Source organism: Acipenser ruthenus, chromosome 5 (assembly GCF_902713425.1).
Source record: "Acipenser ruthenus chromosome 5, fAciRut3.2 maternal haplotype, whole genome shotgun sequence".
NCBI lineage: Eukaryota > Metazoa > Chordata > Actinopteri > Acipenseriformes > Acipenseridae > Acipenser > Acipenser ruthenus.
In genome coordinates this window covers 80,360,773-80,387,658 of record NC_081193.1, presented here as the reverse complement: position 1 = coordinate 80,387,658, position 26,886 = coordinate 80,360,773, and the positions used below count along the sequence as shown (strand labels likewise).

Below are 26,886 nucleotides of genomic sequence, written 5' to 3'. Positions count from 1 at the left end.
AAACTATAAATCAGATTCTGTCCAGAATTCAATGAGAATTGAGACAAACACGCTGGCATAAATACTACCACGTGAACCACACATTACATGCCTGTCGTCATAGAAAAGTAGAGACCTAAAGTAATTACATGGCAACTAATTATTCTGGAACTGATGGAGCTGTTGTCATTACCTAATGGTTTATTTCTGGTCAAAATAACAAAAGTACAATTGATTTAAATCAGGATGGTAAACTCACTTGTCAATGAAAGATGCAGTGCTATTTTGTTTTAGAAGATTAACAACAACAAGAGGCTTCTAGTTTCTTTTCAACATACTTTTTTCATGTATTTCAAATAAACCAGTCATATATTTTGACATTCCTGTAAAATTGGAATATTAAACTTGCAAACATCTCCCAAACTATGTATCCAAAAAACTCATTCAAATGTGTAAAATAGTTGAATATCAAACACGGTTAAATAAAAGCCCCAAGACAGCTATACTGAACGCAACCAAGCACTGCCAGTCAGTGTGCCAATATAAATCGGTTATTTTTTCAATGTCAATATTTAAACAAGGTAATAAATGTAAAAAAAGGGGATGTTTTACTGCACAGGTGAGTTTTTTATTGTTCCTAGTTGCAGGCTGCTGTATTCCCAGCAGAACTCCAAAGTGACATTTTGCCCAGCTTAATCAAATGACTTTATAGTACATTACACACACTTGCTTTTTATGTTTCATTTGTTTGCAGACTAATATAGTTATTTCAACACTTACAAGCAACCCCCCCCCTCCCTTTCAGTAAACCAAGCAGAAAAATAATTCAAGCACCTTAAAATGCAAATGTCTCAATTATCTAATATTTTGCAGTGCTGCTTACAATCATATACCAATAAGGCTATACATGCTCTGTATTTGAAAAAAAAAAAAAACAACATTTTCTAGCCCAATACACATTTTGTTTTGTTATATAGCATAATGTAATTTTATTCATGAGCTTTTTTCTGATTATGTCGAACACTTTTGTATGATTCATACAAGACTTTCAATTAGTCTTTTAAAAGGAACTTGGCTTCCCTCTTTCAACACCAAGTAAATGCATGTTTTATAAAAAGGGGAATATTTAAATACTAAAAAGAAACGTATACAATTCAATGACAAATGTTTCAACAAGATGATTTTCTATGAAAATGACTTCCCTGAAAAACAAGCAAAAAAAAAAGCTGTGGACTAGTTACTGGGCAGCGCTTACGCATGGAGTTATTCCTATACATGTCCCCAGTGTTGAAAGAATTAAGCCATATTTTATATAAATTAATTAAATTTTACGATCCTGCAAGAATACACACAATGCAAAAACTACAGAGTTCACATTTCCCCCTCTATGAAAAACCTCCAGTGGTAATATAAGCTGTAGACAACCACTGTTTAGAAATTCTAACACCTACAATTAAGCTTACTAAGTTCACAGACAAACTGCTACACTCAGATATGGAAGTCTAGTGTCTGGTAGGAGTACCTATCTTTCATCCAATTCCAAAATTAAATCTGGGGGGGAATAGAGGCTCAGTGTTTATTCCACATTGGAATTGCTATAGGTCCTTGGGACGCTCTCTCCACTCTGATGAACTCATCTGGGTTGTCAAAAGCATTGTAGTGGATGAGTAAATCTTGAATAGCACGCTCCTCAATCTGAAAGAAAAAATAAATAAATAAATAAAAATACTAAATTACCACTAGAAAGAAATATTAGTATTTAAAAGTTAGATGATTATTATTATTATTATTATTATTAATTTCTTAGCACCTTATCCAGGGCAACTTACAATTGTTACAAGATATCACATTATTTTTTTACACACAATTACCCATTTATACAGTTGGGTTTTTACTGGAGCAATCTAGGTAAAGTACCTTGCTCAAGGGTACAACAGCAGTGTCCCCCACCTGGGATTGAACCTACAACCCTCCGGTCAAGAGTCCATTGCCCTAACCACTACTCCACACTGCTGCCCTACATTTAGATACATTTTAAATGGCACCATGTAAAAACACATTGAAAATAATTAAAATATTTTCATCACTGATCCAATAAAATGACTTGCACAGCATGTAAACCTGGTCATTTTTCTTAGTCAACCCACAATACAGTTTAAACAAACCAGATTTAGATTGTTATGCAAGCTGACCAAAAATGGGAAGCAATTCGAACTTCTCTAGATAAACTGTTTTGCAAGTGAAAACCCTTATAGGGGAAGGAATTCCATTAATCAATTCCAGACTAAATTAAAAGCATACACCAGATCCTCAGTGTCAACCACAGTGTGACAGGACAAAAGCAATGGCACATTCCTAGGAAAACAAATGAGTACCTTAAATAGATGCCAACATTTCAGCAGCACAACACAAATCATAGATGGAGCTAAATGATGTTTGAAAAGGTTTGAAAGGAAATAAAATAATGGGGAATTGCATATCATTTTTTACTTTCAGAAACAACAGCAAAATAGTCTTATGAAACATTGCAATTTTAACATCCCACAAAACAGAACCTTTCAGTCAGCTTTAAACTCAAACAGCAGTTTCAGGTGCCTCCGATAGTTTTATTTTAAAGTGTTGAAAAAGTGATGGATTCCAGAAGGCAGACAGTGCCAGGTCAATGTAGTCCTATATGCAAAAGTTTCCACTTATCGTTTATTTCTGTTATTTGAAATCATTCTCATTGCAATTACTCAAATGCTTATTTTTAAGTCCTAGTGTAAGTATTTGCAATAAGAATCATGCAGAATGATAGCAAACATCATAAACAGGACATAAAAAATAAGAAATAAAGAATAAAATTTAAAGCAACTCACACACACACACTAAACAAAACACTACAAGAGACAAACAGGTCCCTTGATAGATGCCCATATTCCAACACGCTCAAAAATGTTTCCTAATGGGTGTCATTTCAATTGAATGGCATATTTCATCACAAAGTCTGACATATAGATGCACAGACCTATGTACGGGGGTCTCCAGTAAGTCCCTGAGGGATAATGCCAAGGATAATTAAAGGTTGATTCAATGACGGTCATGGGTTACCAACAAGTTACTTTAAAATGTTACCTAGACCTTTATTAAAATCATACATTTTGTCAGCAGAAAGTAATACTAGTCATCATTAGTCTTGGTAGGATAAGCCGTATTTCGCTTAGGAAATGCCTCAGGTTTGGCAGCAATACGCAGAAGGATTTTACCTGGATCAATGCCAAAGGCTTCTCTCTGCTTCGAATAAGAGCTGCTTCCTGTTGCCGTTCTTCCTCCACAATAGCTGCAAAAGTAACGGGTGCCACTGCTGGAGGACTGCTCACTGCAGGCTTCAGCCAGGGACTGAAGAAAGAGCAGGGGGAAAAAAATGAAAACCAGAATACAACTCTGCCATTGCTCAGGAGATACATATAGTAATGTCTGATGAGGAAGTAATCATCTGCATTTTAACTTGAATGTATAAATATATATAATATTGATACTTGATATCTGGATTAAACTTTTTTTTTTTTTTTTTTTTTTTTTTAATCTGTCTGGTTCCCCCGCGTAAACTTATTTTCATATCCCTTTTGATTTGTTCATGCTGCTTGTTCTTTCAACAAGCCTTATGGGCCTTCAAGTTTCCTTCAATACCTGTGCTGTCATCAAAACTTCCTCAGGCTGTCAGCAAGAGACTTGTGCCTAGTGCACCTCATTCTTCTTTTCCTGACATAGGATCCATCAGCCTGGATTTTTCATTTATTAAGTTGTGTTGAAAATGCACCTTCAATTAAATAAAATGTGAAACAGGTGCAAATACAGAAATTGTGATCATAACTTTTTTTGTTTGTATCTAACCAAACTGTAAGTCATGCCCATTGCAGCATGATAGAAAAGAAAAAAAAAGGAATGTTAAGTGCCCACCACTAAAATTACAGTATATTAATGATCACTGAATGTCCATAGCAATGCACTGTAACCCTTGGCTTCAGTAGTTTACTAGTTAAAGCCCAGGTTACAACCACCCACGTGCACTCATAAGAGTACCAATGATGTAGGAAGAAGACACCACAAAAGCTTTTGAAAGATAAATTCACAAAGCTAGGTGCTAGGATAAATTCATAAAGCTAGGTGCTTCAGATACATCCGAACCTGGCACTGCACTGGCTGCATCTGAACAAGGGATCCAAAGCACTAGGGTAGCGCATAAACATGGAAATGAGGAATTGTTTAAACTAGGACTGAGGGGGAGCGGAGGGTACAGCAGACGAGACACTGCTGAACCACAGGGAGAAACTAGTACAGAGGTAGAGAGAGTTTCAAAATAAACAGACAACCGGTGCGATCCACTGCCTAAAAATGACATTTACTTTTATTAAACAATATTATGATTATTTTCATGTATTGTCATCATTGTGTACATTTAGATAAAGAAAATAATTAAATGAAGGCCTGTAAAAAAAGGTCAATAAGGAAGTGAAAAGGTTACCGTGTCAAGCTGTGAATTCATAGAAAAGCAACGTTATCTTTTGCCAGTCAAATCGTTGAGTGCCTAAATAAAGTTTTGAATCAACACAAACAGATTTATTTAGTCTGTTGCATCTTCTTTAGCAGCCGCAACTCCCAGGTAAAATAGATTTGGTTACATTGTTTACCACCAGGAGTTTAAGGATGATTTATTTGTGCAGCAGATTCCCTAGTTAGATGAAAAATATCTCTTCAGCCAAAGCAGCATGTACGGTCATTTAAGACGTTACCGTAAGACAAACAGAATGAGATTGTGGAGCGACAGAGCTGGAAACTGTGGAAGTGGCAAATGACTGCTTCTTAACACATTTAGTAAACTGTAGTCTCAAATAAATCAAGACAGGGTTAACAAAATAGAAAATCATGGAACAAATTGGAACATGCAGCCACAACATGATCAAATTTGAAGACTAGTGGAAATGCAAAACTGTTACATTTGAAAAGCTGGTCTACAATTTCCAGGAGGCCAACTTTGAAGGAATGCACAGACTGGCACAAGACACGAAGGAGAATATGTGGTAAGTGGATGGACAAAGTTCAGATACATCATGCTGGAAATGCAAGACCTCTTCATCCCAAGACAGGTTAAAAATTGTTCTATTAATCAAAGCATCAGGAAGAAGAAGATCTAGAGAGTATACCAAAATGACAACAGCACAGCAAAACAAAAAATACAAGGAACTGTTTGCACAGGATGATAAAGCATTAAACATATTGAACGACTACTTTGTACAAGTTTTCACCAGCACGGACGTCAACAACATGCCCTCTGTCATGGTAAGTCCTCAAACAATCCTAGAAACACTTCATATAAATCAGATTGAAGTAATAAAAGGACTGGAGGCTCTCAAAAACTAGCAAAAAAAGAAAAAAAAAAAAAAAAAAAAAAGAAGTCGTCGACAGGTTTAGATTGCATATACCCATGGGAAGTCATCGCCAAGCCGCTGGGTAAAATTTCACAAATTAATCAAGACAGGAGGTGTCCCAGCTGACTGGTGTAATACCAATATTTAAAAAGGGGAGATGAGGCAGAACCAGGAAACTACAGACCGATCAGCATCACCTCCAGAACATGGAAAATCATGCAATCGATTGTAAGAAGGAAACTAGAGGAGTATCTATACAGCAGTGGAATCATAGGAGACAGCCAGCACAGATTCAGAAAAGGGTGCTCCTGCCTGACAACTCACTGCAACGATGGACACAAAAGAGCCTATGACATCATATACTTGGACTTCCAAAAAGCCTTTGACAAAGTACCACCTGAAAGGCTAATCTTCAAGCTGCAATCCATTGGAATACAAGGTAGAACATGCAAGCGGGTACAAAACTGGTTAAAATACAGGAAGCAGAGTACTTTTAAAGAGGGTAGACCTCAGACTGGGGCCATGTACTCAGTGGGGTGGTGCAGGGCTTCGTCCTTGGAGTTGGACATCAGAGACTTAGAGATCGGGGGATGATTTCAAACTTGTAAAATTTGCAGACGACTCAAAGCTTGGCATGGTGGTAGACACGCTTACAGCCACCAAGGAAATCCAAAATTATTTAGACCCCATCAGGGGTGGATCCAGACTTTCATGAAGGGGAGGGGGTTAAGACTGAAACATACCATTAAATGAAAGGGGGAACCCCAGGAACCCCCCCCCCCCATACAGAACTGGGCAGAAATGTTGCAAATTAAATTCAAATGTTACACGCCTGTCATAAATACTAAAATGGGGGGGGGGGGGGGGTAGAAATAGAGCAAGCGCACAGAAAGAAAGACCTTAGTCTTGCAATAGATTCCTCGCTGTGTCCAACAACAGTGTGGGGAAGCGATCAGAAAGGGAAACAGAATGTTTGGGTGAAGAGCCAAAAAGTGCAGAATACAAATCTGAGGTTGTACAATGTACTGGTGAGGCCACATTTGGAATACTGTGTCCAATTCTGGTCACGACAGCACAAAATCTATTTAGCCTTAAACAAAGTATGAGGGGGGGCCATGACTGAAGCCTTTAAAATCTTGAAAAAAGTTGACATATTATATTAAGCACTGTACAAAAACCAGGACCAGAGGACAAAATGTGGAGATAGACTTTGGACATATGGAAGGAGACACTCCTTTACACAGTGGTAAGGGTACGGAATGGGCTACCTAGTCATCTTGTTGAGGCAGAAACACTTGGATCCTTTAAGACCCAACTTGAAAACGTTGAAAATGAGCTTAGACTGACTGAAAGACTTCCTCACGGTCATACATTTTCTTAAAATCAAATATAAAATAAGTAAAGCTAGGATGCATCTAGTTGCCCTTTCTTTTATTTGTAATGAATGTCCAATACAAACACATGGCAAGGTGACCAAGAGAACATCAGAAATAAAATAGGGTAAAAGCCAAATACAAAAGTAAAATATGCCGTGTTGTTATGCTGAAAGAAAATGCAGTTTTTCATCTGAATATGCATATGTATCATTTTAAATGTTAGTGTGACTTACTCATCAGAAAATATCTCCCAGCAATAAGAGTTATTTTCTGAAAAGCATGCTGTTATAGATAGAAATGTTTGTAAACTCTTAATTTTCACCATTGTATTCTTATTTAACCTTGAAAAATGACCTCCAGGATCCAAATCTGAGATCTGAAAATAATCAGCTGTATATAAACTAAGCAAGTCTGGCAAAACTGGGCTGTAGCCATCGTATTAACGCCTAGCGTAAAAACAGTATTAGTTTGTCTAAGATAACAATCGGTTGCTGGTATCAAAATACATCCTGGGCCTAGCAGTTTAAAATGCAAAACTGCAAACACCCTTATCAAACCAAAAAGTGGTTACTTATATATATATATATATATATATATATATATATATATATATATATATATATATATATATATATTATATAAAAAACCACACACACACACACACACACACACACACACATCACAACACTTTATACTGCAATTCTGCCATAAAGATAACTTACTTGAGCATATTTAGATCTTTTTCTGCTTATTGTGTTGTAATTAGACCCCTCAATCTAGCTGCAAATGCGGTTACAACTTGGCCTCTGCTTGTTGATCAGCATTTTTTTCAAACGTCTTGACACCCTAGTTCACAGGGCAAACGGGTTAGAAGCTTCTCATTAACCCTTGACTGACATGCGACATGACACGCTCGTGAGTTCTGCAACCTAGTGGTGGATTCCTGAAAACACTGGAACAGCTCAGGAGATAGTCGTGATGGGACACCTTGGTCAATGTAGCCACTGTGTTCAGGAACAAGCCAGTTGCAGGCCACCTACTACCCTTGTTATGTCACCAAGATAATTCTGCTTTCCTATTATTGTTTCTGAATAGTTGCACACAACCTATATACCAGTAAGTCTCGTGCAGGGGTGTCCAATCGCAGTCCTGGAGGGCCATTCCACTCAAATTTAGGAGGTAAAATGAGATACTTAGCTACTTCAGGGAATAGATGGGTTTGTATTTGGTTCAATTAAACAATTTAGAACAGGTTTGGAATAAAGACCAAGACTGTTATGACCAGGGATTCTAGGAATCAGTTTGCTGCGGAATAACACAGATTTTCAATGCTGTCAGAGACTTCTTAGTTTTACACTTGGGGCGGGGAAAAAAAACAAAAACATGCAAGGCTTTTTGTTTGATAACCAAATCAATGCACTTAAACATAAATCACTTATATATAAATCAACACAGGCAATTTTGCTTTAAATTTACGTAAAACATACTTGTTCAATATATCTGGTCTACAGAGGTCAAGGTTTGAGGCGCATGTCACATTCATGTTAACACGGAGCTGTAGTTTACTTCACTATCCAGTGCATTGTTACTACTGAACAAGCTGCTTAAAGATGCCGAAAATGATAAAAATCACCCCTAAAGATCGGGTCAATGAGTTTGGCAATAGCCATCCAGATGACAAAGACTCGGAAATAAACTAATATGAATACTATTTTTAATTTTTTATTATTATTACACAGAAATATTTGTAATGTTTAAAGTAAAATGTTACGTTTGTTTATATTATTGACTGGCACTGGTGAGCTTGTAACTACATGACACATGACCAAATAAAATTGCACTCCTTGCAGATTGAATTCATTTTACTAACATTTAAAAAATATATTGGGCCAGTCAGTGTGTGTTACAGTAACCCACCTATTTCTGCCTGGGGCGGACGATTCTTCTTTAAAACATTGAAACTGGGTAGCCCAAACAAGCATTTTTTAATTGGTGAATTTCTGACACAGATGTGGCATACATTACAGAACATAATGAACAATCTAATCCTGTTGCTAGGATCATCATGACCTCTGCACCTCACTGAATGCTGGGATACTTGCGGTTCATAAAATAAATAAAACAGCAATTTGATGGAATTAAATTTTGGCCTTGCAAGTATCTACATTTTCAGACAATGCTACCAATACATTTTCTTTCTGTTTTATACTACATTGAAAAAAAAAAAAAAAGCTTACTTGTGGCTGTCTGCTTGTGCTGATGTAGGGATGTGGTTACATATACTGGGGGTGCTTCTGGCTGGCCACCTACAAGCAAGCAACATAGACAGTAAAATACAGTGGGCTCAATAAAGAATACCACCAATGCATTATAAGCATTCAAAACACAGCTAGATAGAGATATATATTATAGATAGATAGATAGATTGATAGATAGATATAGATATAGATAGATATATATTGTATAGCTTCTATCCGATGGAAATGACATCAAATTAAGATTAGCTATACTATTTAATTATTATTTTTATGTTAGTAGTAGGGGTTGTAGTACCATTATTATTATTATGTAACTATATATCCTAAAAATGATAGTGTTGATGTATGAGATACAAGGGTGCAGTATAAAACACAAGACTGAGAGCGGCCAGTAAGCAAAACCACGACCTCTCATACAGTGGATATCAGCTTGTATTCAGCACCCTAAATTATATTATACTTGCAATCAAGTGGACAAGTACACCCATGTGTCCACCTATACCTATGCTCATTTTGAGGAAGCATTTTACTTAAACTACCAGCAATGCAAAAAACTACTACACTTTGAAAACACTTCTGGCATGATTTTATAGCGAAGCAAAATAATTACTAGGGGACGAAGCCTTTTATAAAACCAGACTGAAACCAACAGGAAAATGTGGCTTTTAAAATACACATGGTTATTAAGACTAGTGATCAATGTTTATTTATATACAAGATTAGATTAGCGGTTTTTGCAAATCATACTGTTTGTAGGAAAAAAAAAAAATGCTTGCTGCATCAATGTACCGACATTAAAGACCCTGTAAAACATGTACAGGGTTTAATAAATAAGCAGAAGCTGCTCAAGTAAAATGTCACAGCACTACAATAAAAAAAACAATAAGCTGTTGGTTTCCCTGAGCTATGAACAATACAAAAATATTATACATTTACTGAAGTGCATTCACTGGTTTCAAGACAACACAAAGTATAACAGTGCCACCTAGTGGTGAGTACCATGAATACTGACATTAAACCACTGGCCTCTTGCTGGGAAGTACACCTGTGAAAGCAACTTCCAATTAACCTGACTAGCAGTTACCGGAATACAGCAGTAAACAGTTTGTGGCACAAGACAACCTTTCTATGATGAAAAATGAAAATCAAAACCCACACTTTTTCAGGACATAAAAGGTGCGACACAGAAGGTGTTTTAAACTCCTCTCATTGACACAATAATGCTCCTTTACTGTTGTGCTGTATGTTTTGGATTTCCAGACTATTTTTCACTTTGCAATTTATCTACCCAGCTTGTTTACTGTCTCCATTAACCTCCTAAGCTAGGCCCCCTGTTTACTATTTGTTTTATATAACATTTCCCAGGACTTCCAGTATATATTGCATATATTTCCCAGGACTTCCAGTATATATTGCATATATTTATATATGCATTTTTTTCTGAGTACATGTATGGGGTAATATTGATATTATAGGTTACAGATATTATATTTTACATAGACAGATGGACGCTTTTATACATCTAACTATACATAGCTAACAATACATGCCATGGTTTACAATATAACCAATGTATTATTTACTGTACATAAGCGAAGCTGTTGAATTTAAAAGTCAAGGTTTTGTTTGGTATATAAATCAGCATTTCCTCATGGTTTAGTGGACCAAATTTCATTACGCTTCAGTTATTACATGCAATGGTTTAATTCCCATTAAAACAGCCCGGCTGCTCCTTACCCAGACATTGTCTTTTTATTTTCATGCTGCTCCTTGGCTTTGAAAGAAACCTTCTTGGTAACAATGAGTGAGGAGAGAACGGGTCTTTCCGTCTTCTCCTCCTCCATCAAGAGATCCCGGAATGACTTGGGAGATGGAGAACAGTACAGAGGATCCGCCCTGACAAAAAAAAGGAAACAAACAATTTAGCTATTCTTATTTAAAACATTTAGTTCAATGACAAATGTTTTGACTAAAAGTCTATTTCAATGTTGAACATATTACTGTGTGATGTGGACTCCACTCCACCCCCTCACCCCTTGTGGTAACCTGTGAAGGATCTCTTAATGGTCACATTAATACTGATTTTGCTAGACATTAACCTTGCACGACAAAGCTGGGAGTTACTTAATGAAACAAAACAAAAGCTGTAAATGCCCAACTTAAGGATCTTGATAACCGTGGGAGTAAAAGGAAAAAACATATTGTATATTGAGTAAATGCTTTGACAGCTCTTGTACCACTTTCACATACGCATGCCACTACTGAGCCGCCTCAGAGACGTTTAAAACATTCTTTAAAAAACCCTTTCACATAGCACGAAACTGCACAATCTATGCCGGTATAATACCTTCATAACTCTTTCACAGAGCCAAAGAGATCATGCGAGTACAACTTTCAAACCTGTCAGTCACATAGTTTTCATGACAGTGGAAACAAAACAATACAAATAAATAAAATAAAATAAATAAAGCAGAACAACATAGGCAAGCTAAACTTCCCTGTGCTCGTGTTGTCCTCTCTATTAATAATACACTGCTGTGCAAAAGTCTTAGACATGTTGCATTTTTCTATTCTGATGCATTATGAGCATCAACAATTTACTCAAAGCCTCCACTAGTGTGTTCTACTATTAAAACAACCTTGACTTGCATAAAGAAGGAAAAAACATTGAGTGAAATAGCTTGCATCACTCGATTTTCAAGGTGTGGTATCCGAAGCATAACCAACAAGTACAGATAAACATCTGTAATTGACAAACCAAGGACTGGAAGACCCAAAAAGCTGTCTAAATAAGGATGAGCAATACTTGAAGATAATATCCTTAAGGAATAGAAAGACGACAAGCATTGAATTGACAACAGAACTGTCAGAAGGCAGTTTGTAAATAACGCCAAATAAAATTGCCATACCACACACACAAGTTCAATGCTTCACCATTTGAAATTAAAACATTCAGAAATTACTGTGGATGATGGCAGTAAAAAGCAAAACACCTAAACAGAACATGGCAACTGACATATATTTAGCCATTACATCCCTGTGAATACATATAACATGATATTTTTTTTTCAATATATTAATTCAGAGAACGCATAAGTGTAGATAAATTACGTATAACCTTTGTGCAACATATGTAAGCCGTTTATTATTTTTTATTATTAGCTTTGTTTTGTTCTTTGAATATAATAATAATAATAATAATAATAATAATAATAATTATTATTATTTTAAAAGTTTATTTTATTTTCTTTGTGCCCACAGGGCCAGCACAGGTACATCAATAGTGCAGTACAAATACAAAGCTAGACATTTATTAAGATAAAATAATACAAATGCTTTTAAAAAAGATCAAATTCTAATTTTTTTTTTATTATTCTATTGATTTTTTAGTATTACATGCAGGACAGTCACTATAAGATTGTTACCTTTATTAAAATTGTGCACAGATTTATCTACCCGTTAATCAACTAATGCCCATAAATTTGAATCGAGTGGCAGCCCTATATGTTATTTTATTTTTTAACTTTGTAGTTAAGTCTTTGCAATGTTAAAAACGTTAATTTGCTTATTTAGGGTTTCTTTGCTTAGAAAATACTAGTAAGTATACATCAGAATGTAATATAAAAGTGTGCGTGTGTATGTAGATATGGTTTAAACGCTGACACCTGCATAGCATTTAAAACGTTCATAAAAATGTACCAAAAGCACATCCCTAATCTGTAGTAAATCACCTAAACAACCACATTAAATGCAGTGTTACCCTTCCATAATGGGAAACCACCTATGAAAAGTGCAATTGTTTGAACCAACCATGCTTTTTCAGCCTGAGATGGTGCTGATGGACTGGTCTTCACAGGGGCGCTGTCCCCACCCCTTGAACCAGAGCTGCACACTCTAGCTGCCATAGCAATCATTTTTCTTTGCTTCTGGGAAATCTTGGTTCCATGTATCGTGGGTTTACTACCACTACTGCAAAAAAAAAAAAAAGCTAATAATTTATTATGCAAATTTAATGAATTAATGAATCCATGTTTACAAATAAATACACGTTTACAATAACAGGAGTTTTATTTTTGTTCAAAACTGACCAATACAGCATATAGAAGCATAAGTAGGATTTATGAAATTACTTTGTTAGCTACAAATCACTTTAATTCTCTTTCACAAGAACCGGTTTAAAAGAGGACATTCTGGAGAACACATCTCGCTGCAGATTTCCATCCTCAACCTCTGTACTTTATTTGGCATTGATAAACGATCCTCAAGATAATAATCTGGACCAGATTTGTTTGTTACTCCTCTGAGACATTTTTCAGCAGCTTTGCATATTTTGAAAAACATCTCACAAGAAGCTATCAGATTTTAATCAAACCCATGGCAGTCGCTGGAATGAATTAATTCCACTTTGTGCTGCATATGTTATATTCCCAGAAGATGTAGCATAACAGCACACAGCCTCTTAACTGCCATGTACTCACTGAATTTAAAGCCCAGGTTTGTTTTAACATTTAGCATACTGTACATCCATGCAACATTGCTAATTTTATATTCGGAGTTTGTCAAATTTGGGACAGGGAAAAAAAAAAAAAAAAAAGGAGCAGTACTTACCCTGAACTATTTTTATGAGTAGCTCCACGGTTTTGTATATGTGCTTCCATTTCCATGAAGGCTCTCAGATCCAACACAGGAGGACTGGTTGGGCTAAAACAATTAAGAGGGGACATATACATGTTATGCTTCCTTCCAAGTACTAGAAGGTCATCTTAATAAAACATCTCAACTTGCTTAAAAGGCTCCATGGAACCCATATATTTTCACTTCCCTAATTAGTCTTCCTAAATGCATATAAATTTTGTTGTGCACACAACAAAATCTACACGCAACAATTCCCATAGTGCAATAGCACGCCCTATTTACTGCATGAAATGAATTTAAAAATAATTAACAGTTATATGCATAACAAACTTTTAACAGAAAGTCCATGCAAAGATGAATCAAATTCCAACCTTCCATGGCTCAGCTAGTCAGGTGTCAGTAACACGATAAGAAATAGTGACAGTGATAGCAAACACAGATCCATGAGCAATCTTTAATAGCACCCCTTTAAGTTTTATTTTACAGTTAGCACTACATGACATGTGGTATTTGACCAGGTTTGTATTACTTAGATATTTCATTTGTGTGGAATACGTTCTATAAATGTAGTTTCTAGATGTCCATGTGAAAGGGGGAGACAAGCAGATACACGTGACAAAGAGAACAAGCCACTCAATTACAGAACCACTCTCGGACCTTGCTGTTGGTCTTGGGATAGTCTGTGGAGTAGAAGCCTTCTGGTCTTTCATCTCGATGCTTGGAGTTGGGCTTTTTGTTTCCATAACTCGAGATTTTTCCTCCATCTGCAAAATTGTAATATTTTTAAGCAACAGGTTTTTTACCATGTACATGTTCTACCACATTTTTATAACATTCTTAAAGGTGGAAGAAAAGCATGTTACAAGGGGTTATTTTATTTCAATCAGTACAAATACAAATGTTTTAATTCACATTTTAGCCTCAAAGTTTCTATTCTTGCATGTGTCTGACAGGCCTACCAGTAAACACCCATTCATCATATATGCTACTTAGATTAACCTAAATAAAAAAGTAGTACATTTAAAAAGGGGAAGGTTGGAAGGAATTCCATTGCAGCAGCTGAGGTTTGTGACCTGATGTCACTGTTTTTAACCTTTGTCTACACTTCACAATGCTTCTAAAGTTATGATGAAAATAAATACAAATCATTTTGTTCCATGTATTCCTTCAAGAGTAGATGCAGCCTGCAACTACAGTGTGCTTCAATTGAGTGTAAGTAATCATCAGGAGCGCACAGATGTGTCCAGTGGACTCAACCTGTGACATGAATGGCCATGTTTACAACGACTTTTGGCACGACTTTTGGCAATTCTTCAACTGCCGTTAAGCTTCCTGATGTCTTGCGCTCATTACCACTCCCAGTCCTTATCAGTAGATGAGCTGGTTAATACCTACACCACCACCTTGACTGGTATCTTAGATACTGTATCGCCAATCAAAACTCGGAGGGTCTTTTAAAAAAAAAAAAAAGCTCACCGTGGTTTAATGACACAACTCTTAAGATGAAATATGAAGGTTGTAAACTAGAATGGAGATAGCGGGAATCTAAACTGCACGTTCATTACATCACATCGAAGGGCTACCTGGCGTTGGTTAGATCATCATATTATTACTAATTTAACTGAAACAAATAAAAATAATCCTAGATTTATTTTTGCTACCCTAGATAAATTAATTAATCCTTCACCTAATAGTCCTATCCTTGACATTGGAGCCTCTCACAGCTGCAATGACTTCTTACAATTCTTTAAAAATAAAATACTAGACATCAGAAATGAGATTCCTTCTTTAAGGAGGACTCCAGCACAATTTTACCAACTACACCTATTAAGGCTACTGTGGGGGCTTTTTCTTTGATAACCTTACAGGAACTGACATGAGAGCTACTACATGCTCTCTTAATCCTATTCCTACAAAACTAATAAAAGATGTTCTTGGTGTTAATATCCACATTTTAAAAATTATAAATGGTTCACTTTCCTCCGGTATAGTTCCCTCAGCACTTAAGGTAGCTGTGGTAAAGCCTATGCTTAAGAAACACAATTTGGACCCAAAAGTCCTCGATAACTATAGGCCAATCTCCAGCCTACTATTCTTAGATAAAGTTCTAGAGAGAGTTGTTGCAATTCAAGTACAATAATTTCTAATTCTTAACAGAATTTTTATTCAAAAAGTTTCAGTCTGGTTTTCTTGTCAAGAGTTGTGAATGATCTGCTGATCAGTTTTAATTCTTCCAGATCCAAGTGCTGCCTTTGATACTGTAGACCATTCCATCCTACTGAATCATCTTGAAAGCACAGTGGGACTATCTGGCCTTGTCCTATCCTGGTTCAAATCTTATCTTTGATAGGTTTCAGGTTGTCTCTATTGGGGAGGTAAAATCTGCATTATCGGAAGTTGTCTGTGGTGTTCCACAGGGCTCCATTCTAGGTCCCTTGTCGTCGTCCCCCCCCCATTATATATGCTACCGTTGAGTGACATTATCTTCAGATACAGAGTGAACTTCCACTTATATGCTGATGATACTCAGCTATATTTGTCCCTAAAGCCAGGAATTTCTTCTTCCTGGATGTTATTAGCCATTTGCCTTAGACATCAAACATTGAATGTCACAAAATTTTCTAATGTTGAATTCAGATAAAACCTGGAGGTTATGATAGTGGGATCACAGAACAAACTAAAAGGAAATGTGGGATTACATGAGCTCAACCCTTGCAGTCTCTCATCAAAACTTAAGAGTTTGGGGGTCATCTTTGACCCTGATCTATCATTTGAGACTCATATTAGGGAAGTTACTAAAGTATCTTTTTACCATTTGAGAAATACAGCCAAACTTAGACCAAGTATTTCCAGATCTGATGCCTGGAATAGATTATTGTAATGCACCTACTTTCTGGTGTCCCAAAACGTGTGGTATCCCGCTTGCAGCTAGAATTCTGACTAAAACCAGGAAAAGTGAACATCTTACCCCTGTTTTGGCCTCTTTACACTGGCTCCCTGTGCAGTATAGAATTGAATTTAAGATTTTGCTGTTAACTTACAAGGCTCTGAATGGATTAGCACCTAGTTATTAGCAGGAGTTACTGACCCTGTATCTTCCAAACCGCACTCTGATATCACAGGATGCTGGTTATTCCTAGGGTCAACAAAAGCAACACTGGAGGTAGGGCTTTTTCTTGTAGAGCTTATGCAATGCTCTGCCTTTGTTTGTCAGGGAAGCTGGAAGTTACAGTTTTCAAGACTAAAAAGGCACTTTTGCTGCTTTTGCATTACGTGTATATTGTTTAAATCTGTATTTAAATGGGCTGTGGCAGTTGTATGTGTGACATGCTATTAAAATGTATTGTGGTTTGTTCTTTTTTCTGCTATGTACTGTACAGTGCTTTGTGATACTTTTGTATAAAAAGCACTATATAACTCATAAATAATAAAATACCTATGTCAATATAGACATTTTTCCATCGCAGAAGATTGCCTATGATTCATCTCCCCTAATCACTTTACCAGACCAATACAGCACTCAAGAAGGTCGCCTGCTGTTTATGATAATACCAGACCTCAGATTGATCGTGGCTGGGTCCTGCCATGAAGACAGGTGATTGTAGCTCTCTGGGGCTGCCAACTCCTGCATAGCTTCCCTCGGAATCGGATGTCAGGAGCTCCTGAAGGGATTCTATGGAATTTGTCTTTCCAATTTTAATTAAACCTAGATGAAAATACAAAAAAAAAAAAGAGAATCCTCATTTGAAAAACTTTTTTTTTTTTTTTGCAAGCTGGTCTGATAACATTAGGCAGCTTTGAATTACATTTTATATTTTATTCGTCCCCTCACATTTTTATAAAAGAGGTTTTTTTTATACATGTATTTTTTATATTGTATATAAATCTGTGTTTACTAGGAGTACAGGAGCTGCTCTTTAATTCTAGTTGTCTTCATATTAGTAGGTGCCAAGTTCTCGTGCACAGCAGCATGTTGCCAAAAAAAGAAAATGTAGCTTTTTATTCTTTAATGCGCCTTGATTGGCTGACAAATGTATAAAGACCCTACAATATCTACATTATAAAGCTACAAACATGGGGAGTTTTAATTACTTTTTAAAGAAAATGTCCTTGTATATTACTGTATGTATCTTCCCATTCATATTAAAACAATAAAAAAAGTATACATACTACGTACTAATATTAAAAAGGACAACTTTAGAATTTTTTTGTATTTCAAACTGAGAAACACAGTTCATTTAGAAGACTGTGAACAGGTGTTGTCCTCTCAAAATGGTCACACATTTTTAACTTTTTAGCACTGAACAAAATCAATGTTCAAAAGTAGTGCTGCTTGCGGACCTGTGGAGGTCGGGCTGTGGATGATGTCAGAGAGGTTATAACCCCCTGAACTGTCAGAGCGCCTCCTTGGCTTCTTCTTGGCCTTGATTTTGGCTCTTTTTAAAAGGGTTTCTCTGAAAGGTTTAAAAAAAACAAAAAAAAAAAAACACACATTAATAAATAAGATCTAGAAATAGAAAATCAGTGCAAATGGCATTTTTTGGTATTAGCGACACAAAGCAGGTCAATCTATAAAAGGGTGGCAGATCAAAATACTGCCGTCATTTAAATTAGTACAAGAATGTTACTTTGATTAATAGTCTCTTAAGCACATTTTTGTCCTGAACAATTAAAATTACAGTTTAATATTTAAAACGGTGGTGTTGTTTAGATCTACCACTGTTGGGGTCAATTGAACAGACCTTTCTTGGTATCTTATCATGCAATTAAGAATCAATAGCTTCATCGTAGATTAAATATATCATTATAATTGGCTTTAGTTTTAGCACGGGTGCTATATGACAAGGACAGGGACAGGGACATGCATTCCAGTTTGTGCAGAGACTGCATACCTGCAGACAGGTTCTGTGTCTGCATCAGTCTTGCTCCACAGCAAGCTTTCGCCATCACCCTCCTCAAAACAACTCAGGTCAGGCCCATCTGGATATGGTGTGATTATTCTCCTTTGCATAGCAGGGATCTTGGGAATTATCAGTCCAGATGGCATATAAAATTAGGAGGAAATAACAACAAAAAAAAAACACACACACACAACTAGGTCAGGAAAATTAGAATCTGCCTCTCCTTGTCCTAAAGAGTCTACCACAATTCCATTCAATCTGTACTTATGAACAGAATCAGATAGGTTTCTGAAAGTATGAGGGTACAAATATAACATTACAGCTATCAATATGACCTGCATGCACATGTGAAGTTCGATTAACAGACAAGAAAGAAGTATCCATATACCTCACAGATTCAAATGCTCTTAATAGCATTTAAAGAAAGTAACTTGCAAGTTTCATCAGAATTGGGTAAGTGAATACATACCATCCTCTGGTAAGCAGCAGACAGCTCCTTCAGCACCTCAGCACTAAGAACATCCAGAGTTCTAAACACAGAAGACATTAAGCTTTAATAACCAATACAGGGTATTCCTTATTTTTCAACCACAAAAGCTTATTGTATGTTACCTTGCTTCGAGTAATGCTGCCATATTCAATACAATGAACTGCAGGCATGACAGTTTCAGTTGATCTGCATAATACATGGAAGCAAATTCAAGGAGCTCCGCTGCATTTTTCAGGGTCACTGCAAGAGAACAGGATATTACATATGAGCTTGTTCAGTGGAGTAAAATTCCCATTTAATTTGGTTCTTACAAATTTGTTCAATCTAAATGTGTAAGGGGTGGAAATTTGGGGAAATACTACATAAAGCTAACTCATATAGACATTATAACCTTGGCAATTGAATTATTCATGATTTGCCTCTTCATTATTACAGGCATTATATTCCTTTACCCTATATCTAATATATCTGAACCAGTCATTTAAAAAAAAAAAAAATGATACTCACACTTTTCTGTAATCGCCACTTCACACATCTCCTTCAGACGGCTGATGAGGAGCTGGTCCGCCACAACTAGCACGTTACACAGAAACTCCACGTGCGGGGACTCTAGAATTGGCAAATTGCTTGCTGTAACTATTTATTTATTATGTCAACCTGTACAAATTCTTCCTGGAACACAGCAGGCAGGTTTGCAATTAAAGGAACTACGTACAAACAGATTTGTACAGGTCTCATTTACAGATCTCTCAGATAACTCAGTGTAAACACAAAAACAGTCCCTTTAAATGAAGACGGTTTAAACTAGATCGCTTCAATTCCTAAAGGGAAAATATGTAATCGTTTTTTTTTGCAATTAAAAACACATAGCTTTAAAAAGACCAGTCCATCAATTAAAGTACTTTCATGCCATCAAAGCCAGGACTCCCAGTAGTACCTAATCCATTAAAAAAAAAAAAAAAATTAAAAAAAAAAAGTCTTCCCTATGGCTCAGCTTAGTGTAACCATCTCAGTTGCCCAGTACTAATATCATATCTAAAGCATACTAAACCCCTTTACTGTATGTCACACGTGCATTAACTATATCTAGTGTAACATGTTTCCAATTGTGAAAACTTGGTAAGGGAATTTAGAATCAGAATCTGGTGGTATATGGAGGACCACTAGGTTTCTTAGACACGGGGTGTTCAAAGTTTGTCTGGATGTTTATCTAAATGACCATGTCCAACCCTGGACTTCATTTTTACTCAATTCTTTATTATCTCAACTAGGCATTTAAAAGATCATTTAGGTATCTGTATCTGTTGCCTGCGTACCTCTGATGGTAGGAGATTCATCAGTATAGATATAATCCAGGATGACCTGCAGAATCTCAGAGTTGATGGGCATTTCCAGAGCTGAGCAGCAGGAAGCCTAAGTTGGACAAACAACAATAAAAAGGCACTTCAACAAAAACCTTCTTTGGCTTATAGGTTACTGGTAACACAAATCATGCTACTGCATTACACACTGTACAATGCTCAAAAAAAAAAAAAAGCACACACACCACACACATGACAATTTGAAACTACATGATTAGCACATTAACATGTTATAATACTATACTACACTAAACCTACACTCACTCCCCAGTAAGTTGCATTATTAGAATACGACATACTTCGTCAACACAGATCAACTGTTCGGAAGTACAAAGTTCTGTGGCTGAAAAAATATGGTAGGAGATAGCGGATTGGATTAATGCAGTTTGTACTGTAAACAGGGAGATCATCTACTGCCAGAAGCGCTGGCAAGATGAACGTGAGATTGTAAACCAAACTGCGGGGTCTTCTCTTCCGGATCATGTTCCAAGATATCTCCCTCCTCTTCATGTACAGTCCACACAAACACACCGAAGCCTGGCATTTTCATAGATCCACGAATAGGCTGCAAGTATTTGTAAGTAGCCTATCCTGTTCAGATGACTTAATGCAATTTAATGTATGTGTTACAAATAACAAAATACGTAATTATTGGATAATTAAAGACATTTGTTATTATTACTATTAGCTTAACACATGTTTCTAAATGCAGAAATTATGCTGTTAAGACACATCTCATTCTCCGCCTGGTCTAATGCATGTGTTAATTATGATGCCGATAAGGGTCAATTAATGGCACAATAGAGATTTCTGAATCATACGAATAATATGCTGATGAGAAAATTGGTCTCTAAGGGCACGTTATTCTAATGTAACGATGAGCAAAATTTTCTTATGGTAAATGCCGTTTATGCATCACCCGATGAAATACTGTCGTCATGTTAAACATGATTACTGGCATGATAAAGGAGATGGTAAGTTTCATGAATATGGGCCTTTGCACATCAGACAATAATATTGCAAGTACCAAATGCCGTTCACATGGGTAAGCAAAAAGTCAAATGTGGCAGGCAATTTCATTTATTAGGTTTCTTTTAGTATTTCTAAATTCAGCACTATCAAGTGTTTTATAATTACAGATGATTTCAATTCACATATAATGAATCATTGAATTGCAGATACGATTTTTTCTTATCCTGATCAGTTAAATGCTGGGTGCATGTTTTGTCACATAGTTTGTAGTTAAAAATGATGCAAATCTGATCATTAAAAATGATCAGATTTGCATTTCTCTCAACCAAACTGCATAAGATGATATCTTGTATACAATGCGAGACGAAACACACAAACGTATCAAATTAAATAAAGCAAGTGCTTAATGCAGTGGCTTACCTCAATCCAGCAACTGCCCAACATGCTACGGAAATATTCTGAGATTAAAAAAACATATATTGTAAAAATTAGACATGGGACAGTGCAATTGTGCAAAAACAAAAACTGAAGGAGCACATACCTAACCGTGCACACAGAACACACTTGTGACAAGGGAAATCCTTTCCATCCTCTGATCTTAGGGTCACATCGCACATGTAGGAGCTGAGAAAGACAACAATAAACAAACATCTTTATACACAGGAAGGCTGACATTTTTTTAAATATTAGTAAGCCAATAAAAGGCACAGAAATGGCTATTTAAAACACCACCAGTGAGTCAACTGGTTTGAAGTGACTACCGGTAAATACTTGCCTCTTTTTCTGATTAAATTTTGGTCTATTTCCAGCTTTTTTGTGTACAACATTGATTTTGCCATTTTCAACTTTAACTCCATCCAGCCTAAAAAACAAATTAAGAGATACAGGTGATATAGGTATTTGAAAACAAAACTACAAACCTTGAACACAAGACTGTAGTACATTCATTCATGTTTAAAACCAACCATAATTATTCAATAGTGAACGCATGCTCTTTTTGATTGAGAGGATTTTAGATCAGTAATGATTTGTTTTAATATTGCAATACAACACAGTGGAATTTCTGTCTATCAATTATTATTTTGCACACAACATGTATATATCTATACTACTTGAATGTAACACAGCTAAAGGTTCTCAAATCTTCAAAGAAGCACTAAGAATTTACATAATTAAAAAGCAAAACATTCAGAAATTGTATCATTGTAGACATAACTTGTTGAAATCCTAACTTGTTGCATCCTACTTTAGAGTCCTGCATCAGGTCGGGTAACCGCAGGTGCCCTCTGGTGACCCGCAAAAGCGTGTCAGGTTTGGGTCAGAATGTGAACTTTTAAGCAGTTTGCGGTTCAGGTGCGGGTCAAAAAAAAAAAAAAAAAATTAAATTTTCAGGTCTGAATTTGAATCACCAAAAATATTTTCTGTCCTTTCAGTGTACTCGTCTGTGTAACCCTTTCCCAAATAACATATTTGAAGGTAAATGTACCGGTATTTCCTGCACTAAAGCAGGATGCGATTAGGGAGGAGTCAGCTGACTAAGCAGTGGTCTTGCTTGTTTGATATGTCGCAAGATCCTTTTATCACGTCTGCTTGGTGATATTAAAAATGTTTGTGAACGAGGTGAAACAAAAGATAGCGCAGGGTTTATATCACGTGGTGGATAATAGTTTGAGAGGTAAATCAGAAGTGTGGAATTCTTTTGGAATCATAGCGAATGAAAATAATGAACTTGTGACTGGATTCGTTGCTTGTAAAACCTGTCATGTTTTTGTGAACGACAGCCACAAAACTGGTACATCTCTGCGAAAGCACAGTTGTAGCTCCATTTCGACTGGTGGAACGAAAGGAATAGACAGGTATTTTATAGTAAAGTAAGTAGAGATAGTTAATGTTACAGTATTAAAATATATGCAGACCACTAGAGAAAGCTACCACGCTGTATAGCCTATTGTATAAACTCAATCTGTAGAGAATGGTAGAGATATGTGTGTGAATGTGAGAGCAAGAGAGTCGCAGGCAGTAGGTAAAAGGACAAAAACTTGCGTTTCAGGACGGGTTGCAGATCTTATTAAAAGTGGGTCAGGGTCGGGTCGCGAGTAAGAACAGAGTGCTGCAGCGGGCTGCGGATTCAGGTCCTGTAGTAGCAGGTATTCTAGTAGTATTATTGCACTTATTGTAAACTATACTGTATTTAAAACCTTGCCCTGTAAGTCGCCTTGGATAAAATCATCCACCAAATAAAATATTATGATTAATAATCATAATAATCTCAAAATTGCTTTCATTTTAGTAATTAAACAAAATGTGCTAAAATAATGGAATTCAACTTAGTTTAAACCTTTAGGGGGACGGCTAGATGTTCAGGTTTAAAACTAAACTGAATGTTAATGTGTTAACATTTAAAAGTTGACAGACCAAAAGTTACCCAAAAAGAACCAAAACCCATTTTTTACCGAGCAGCCAGGCTGGCGATCCCAAATTTCTTTGCCAATCCCTGCAACGTTTTCACAGGATTGGCTTCCTCGCTGGCCCCCTTGCCCTTCTTGACATTCTTGGCTTTGGTTTTCTGTTTCTCCCCATCACCATTTACTTGATGGCTCTGGTAAACCTCGTAGGCAGACTTGCCTTTAAGACCCTCATGGAAGCTAATCTTCTGCAGGCTGGAGATCAGCGTATCCTGGCAGTCTTTCTTATTTTCCACTTGGCATATTTTGGGTCGGTAGCCATGGGTGAGTAAGTCGCAGTTGTCAGTGTAGATGAACTGTAAGAGGTACTCAAACATATCAGGCTGGACCTTCTCAAGTGCAAAGAGATCACATCCCACTGCGTCTTCATTGAGATGGAGGATGTCGGGCAACTCCACTCGATCAGACTCAGGGTAGAAGTGCTTCCGAAAGTAATCTGACCTCATGGAAAGGATGTACTTGTGAGCTGGGAAAATCCTATTGCCCACTTGTAGTGTCACATCATGGATGTTGTCCGTTTCCTGCGTTTCCGCAAGAAGGCTGTGGAAATCTTTGGAGAAGGAAGATGACGACACACTGGGAATTTCATACAAGCTGAAAAAACAACACGTGTTTGTGTGAAATATACATTGATACAATAGAAAAAGAATGGGAATAGATCAGGGGGGTATGGCCAAAGATGGTCTTTCTTTAACTATTCAATTAGACTCTCTTTCATTCATGGAAGGATTTTGTGGGGATGAAGTATTGAAACCATGTCTAGAACTGCAACATTTTAAAGAAAATAAACACAACATTATGGTCTGTTTTTACAGACATGCTTTAGGTAATCCATTCTTAGACATACAATTTGAATATAACAGTAACATACTGTCATGTTGTAAATAGTGTGTGGGAATGTAAGGTTGGCAGGGATGGGGTTAAATCTGTCCCTGCCAGCAATAACAGGTGTGGCCATTCCCCAGTCAGGTAATTGGTGCCAATTGGAGAGTGGCCACATGTATAAAAGTAAAGAGAAATCTGGTGGAGGAGTTTGGGATGAGTGTCTGTGTAACTTGGTAGTGAAGGCGAATGCCCAGCCTACAAGTGTTCATTCTTTTTTGTTTGAACCTTATATTTTGGCCTTCGTGTCGTGTTTATTTTGTTCCTGTTTATTTGTTGTTTTGTTTGTTAAAACGTGCACTCTAATGCTTAAACTGCAGCTTCCTTGTCTCCGAGTCTCTCTTCCTGCCGATAACAGCTTGGACCATGACACTATCTTGTCACACATACGTAAATACAGTGCTCCCCCTTTATAAGACGGCCCTTTATACTGCAGAACAGGTTAGAAGGCGGTACGGTCATGGCTCCCATTTGCCCATAATGCCATTACACTAACATTAGTATTCTTGTTACGAGGCAGAAAACAACTAGCACAGTCTCTTAACTATGACTCCTGGTTACAGCGTTATAAAGGGGGAGCACTGTACATGCAATGTAATGTACTGATATTTACTTAGAATACCTAGTCTTAGGATCAGACTGCAAAACTGCAAAGTTACGCCCATTAGACTCAGTAGTTATGCCGACAGCCCGGTGAACAAATGGAAGCTTGTCAATTCGAATTCTCTCGTACGTAGTGCTGGACTCTGTGTGGCAGAATGTGACAGCCGAGTTCACGAGGCTCGTTCGGTCATCTGCAATTAACAAACACAAATTGTTCAACACAACCAAACCACAGTAACAGCTATTTAATAGAGACGGGGGTTAATTGGTCAAAGAAATCCTTGCGTATTGCACAAATAATGTTGACAAATCGGATACTCCAACACACATTCCTTAAACTTCATTCATTCATAAACTTCATACATAGCAGCTAGAACATTGGACTGAGTTCTAATGATGCAGCAGCAACTATCAATGTATTTAAAAGATCTGCAGATCTTAAATATAAATAACAATCAAAACACCAAGGCAGAGGGCCAGTGGTAATGTGTGCATTTTTAAACCTTGGTTATCACTCCTTCAAGCATTAGACCTTGTCTTTAAATCATTCTCAACTCTAATTCCTGGCATAATAAAAATGTACACACTTGTAACTGGTTTCCCAGACCAAAATAGCAATATTATTGGACTACTTTACCTAAGGTAACATTAGGAAGGCCAAGTGTTAATCAGTATCTGTTAAACCAGCCAGTTTAGGGGTTTAGAAACGCTAAAAGAAAGTATTTCTTTATGTCGAAATGTGTTCCGTTGAAGTAAATGAAGAGTGGAAGATCTTTAGAACTGAAAAGGTGTGCCACAGTGGTCTTCATGGCTATCCATTTCATTTCACAGTACAAAACACATACCTCTCTTTTCAGGGATCTTTTTGCTGTCTGCCACCCACTGCCCTGAAAATCCTTCACCCTCCATAGTGATGAACATCATTCCACTCTTACTAAGCGCAATATCCGACATGAAGACTTGCCGTCCATATGCCCATCTGCACTGCTTCACAGAGCCACTTGATGACTTCCAGCAGAACACCTACAAACACAGTTACAAGAAAACCTCTAGAATAAGTTACGACATTTTTACAGATTCACGTGAAACTGAAGTGGCTGTCTGCTGCGCGGTCTGTTTTTTCTCAATCTTGTAAATAATTTTTTTTTTTTTTTTTACATATATACTGAACTAGAGAATGAAAAATATGTAATTGGTTTGAGCCATTTTACCATTCTGATCTAAAATAAATTTCAAACTGTAGTTCAACAGTGTTTTGTTTACAGCAAATTTGGTGTCATACTTTACACATTTACAAGTGATTTAAAACCGTCTGTTTAAATGTATTTTCATGACTACTGCAATCTGCACGGTAAGACTCGACAGATGCTTTTCATATCCTCTAGATTGTGCCAACATGCAAGATCTCCTTTCCACATCTAGATAGCTTCTTCTTTTTAGGCCCTCGTATGTTTCATCAAGTTGCCCACATGATGATGACAGCCTTTTTTTATTTATTACAAAAACAGCATGACAGAAATGTAAGAAATATTTCAAACATTTTGGATCAAGCAATT

At 36.7% G+C, this 26,886-nt stretch overlaps 1 protein-coding gene across 2 annotated transcripts in view; it reads right to left on the bottom strand.

The window, feature by feature from the left end:
• Nucleotides 1–585: 585 nt before the first annotated feature.
• The window catches only part of ibtk (inhibitor of Bruton agammaglobulinemia tyrosine kinase), a 35,503-nt gene continuing 9,202 nt past the window's right edge, over nt 586–26,886 (bottom strand). The window contains exons 10-29 of one of the 2 annotated variants that reach the window (XM_034004540.3): nt 26,176–26,353; nt 25,350–25,521; nt 23,834–24,439; nt 22,156–22,242; nt 21,922–22,004; nt 21,801–21,838; nt 20,364–20,460; nt 19,555–19,656; nt 19,170–19,287; nt 19,027–19,087; nt 18,549–18,676; nt 17,998–18,110; nt 17,214–17,362; nt 14,314–14,420; nt 13,630–13,722; nt 12,832–12,990; nt 10,759–10,917; nt 9,001–9,069; nt 3,225–3,357; nt 586–1,674 (exon numbers count right to left, since the gene is read on the bottom strand). In XM_034004540.3, coding sequence (XP_033860431.2) covers nt 1,549–1,674; nt 3,225–3,357; nt 9,001–9,069; nt 10,759–10,917; nt 12,832–12,990; nt 13,630–13,722; nt 14,314–14,420; nt 17,214–17,362; nt 17,998–18,110; nt 18,549–18,676; nt 19,027–19,087; nt 19,170–19,287; nt 19,555–19,656; nt 20,364–20,460; nt 21,801–21,838; nt 21,922–22,004; nt 22,156–22,242; nt 23,834–24,439; nt 25,350–25,521; nt 26,176–26,353 — 2,778 coding nt within the window. In that variant the 3' untranslated portion in view covers nt 586–1,548. Of the gene's footprint in view, nt 1,675–3,224; nt 3,358–7,485; nt 7,610–9,000; nt 9,070–10,758; nt 10,918–12,831; nt 12,991–13,629; nt 13,723–14,313; nt 14,421–17,213; nt 17,363–17,997; nt 18,111–18,548; nt 18,677–19,026; nt 19,088–19,169; nt 19,288–19,554; nt 19,657–20,363; nt 20,461–21,800; nt 21,839–21,921; nt 22,005–22,155; nt 22,243–23,833; nt 24,440–25,349; nt 25,522–26,175; nt 26,354–26,886 lie in introns of those variants that run through there. The other variant, XR_004544514.3, reaches the window with a different exon arrangement.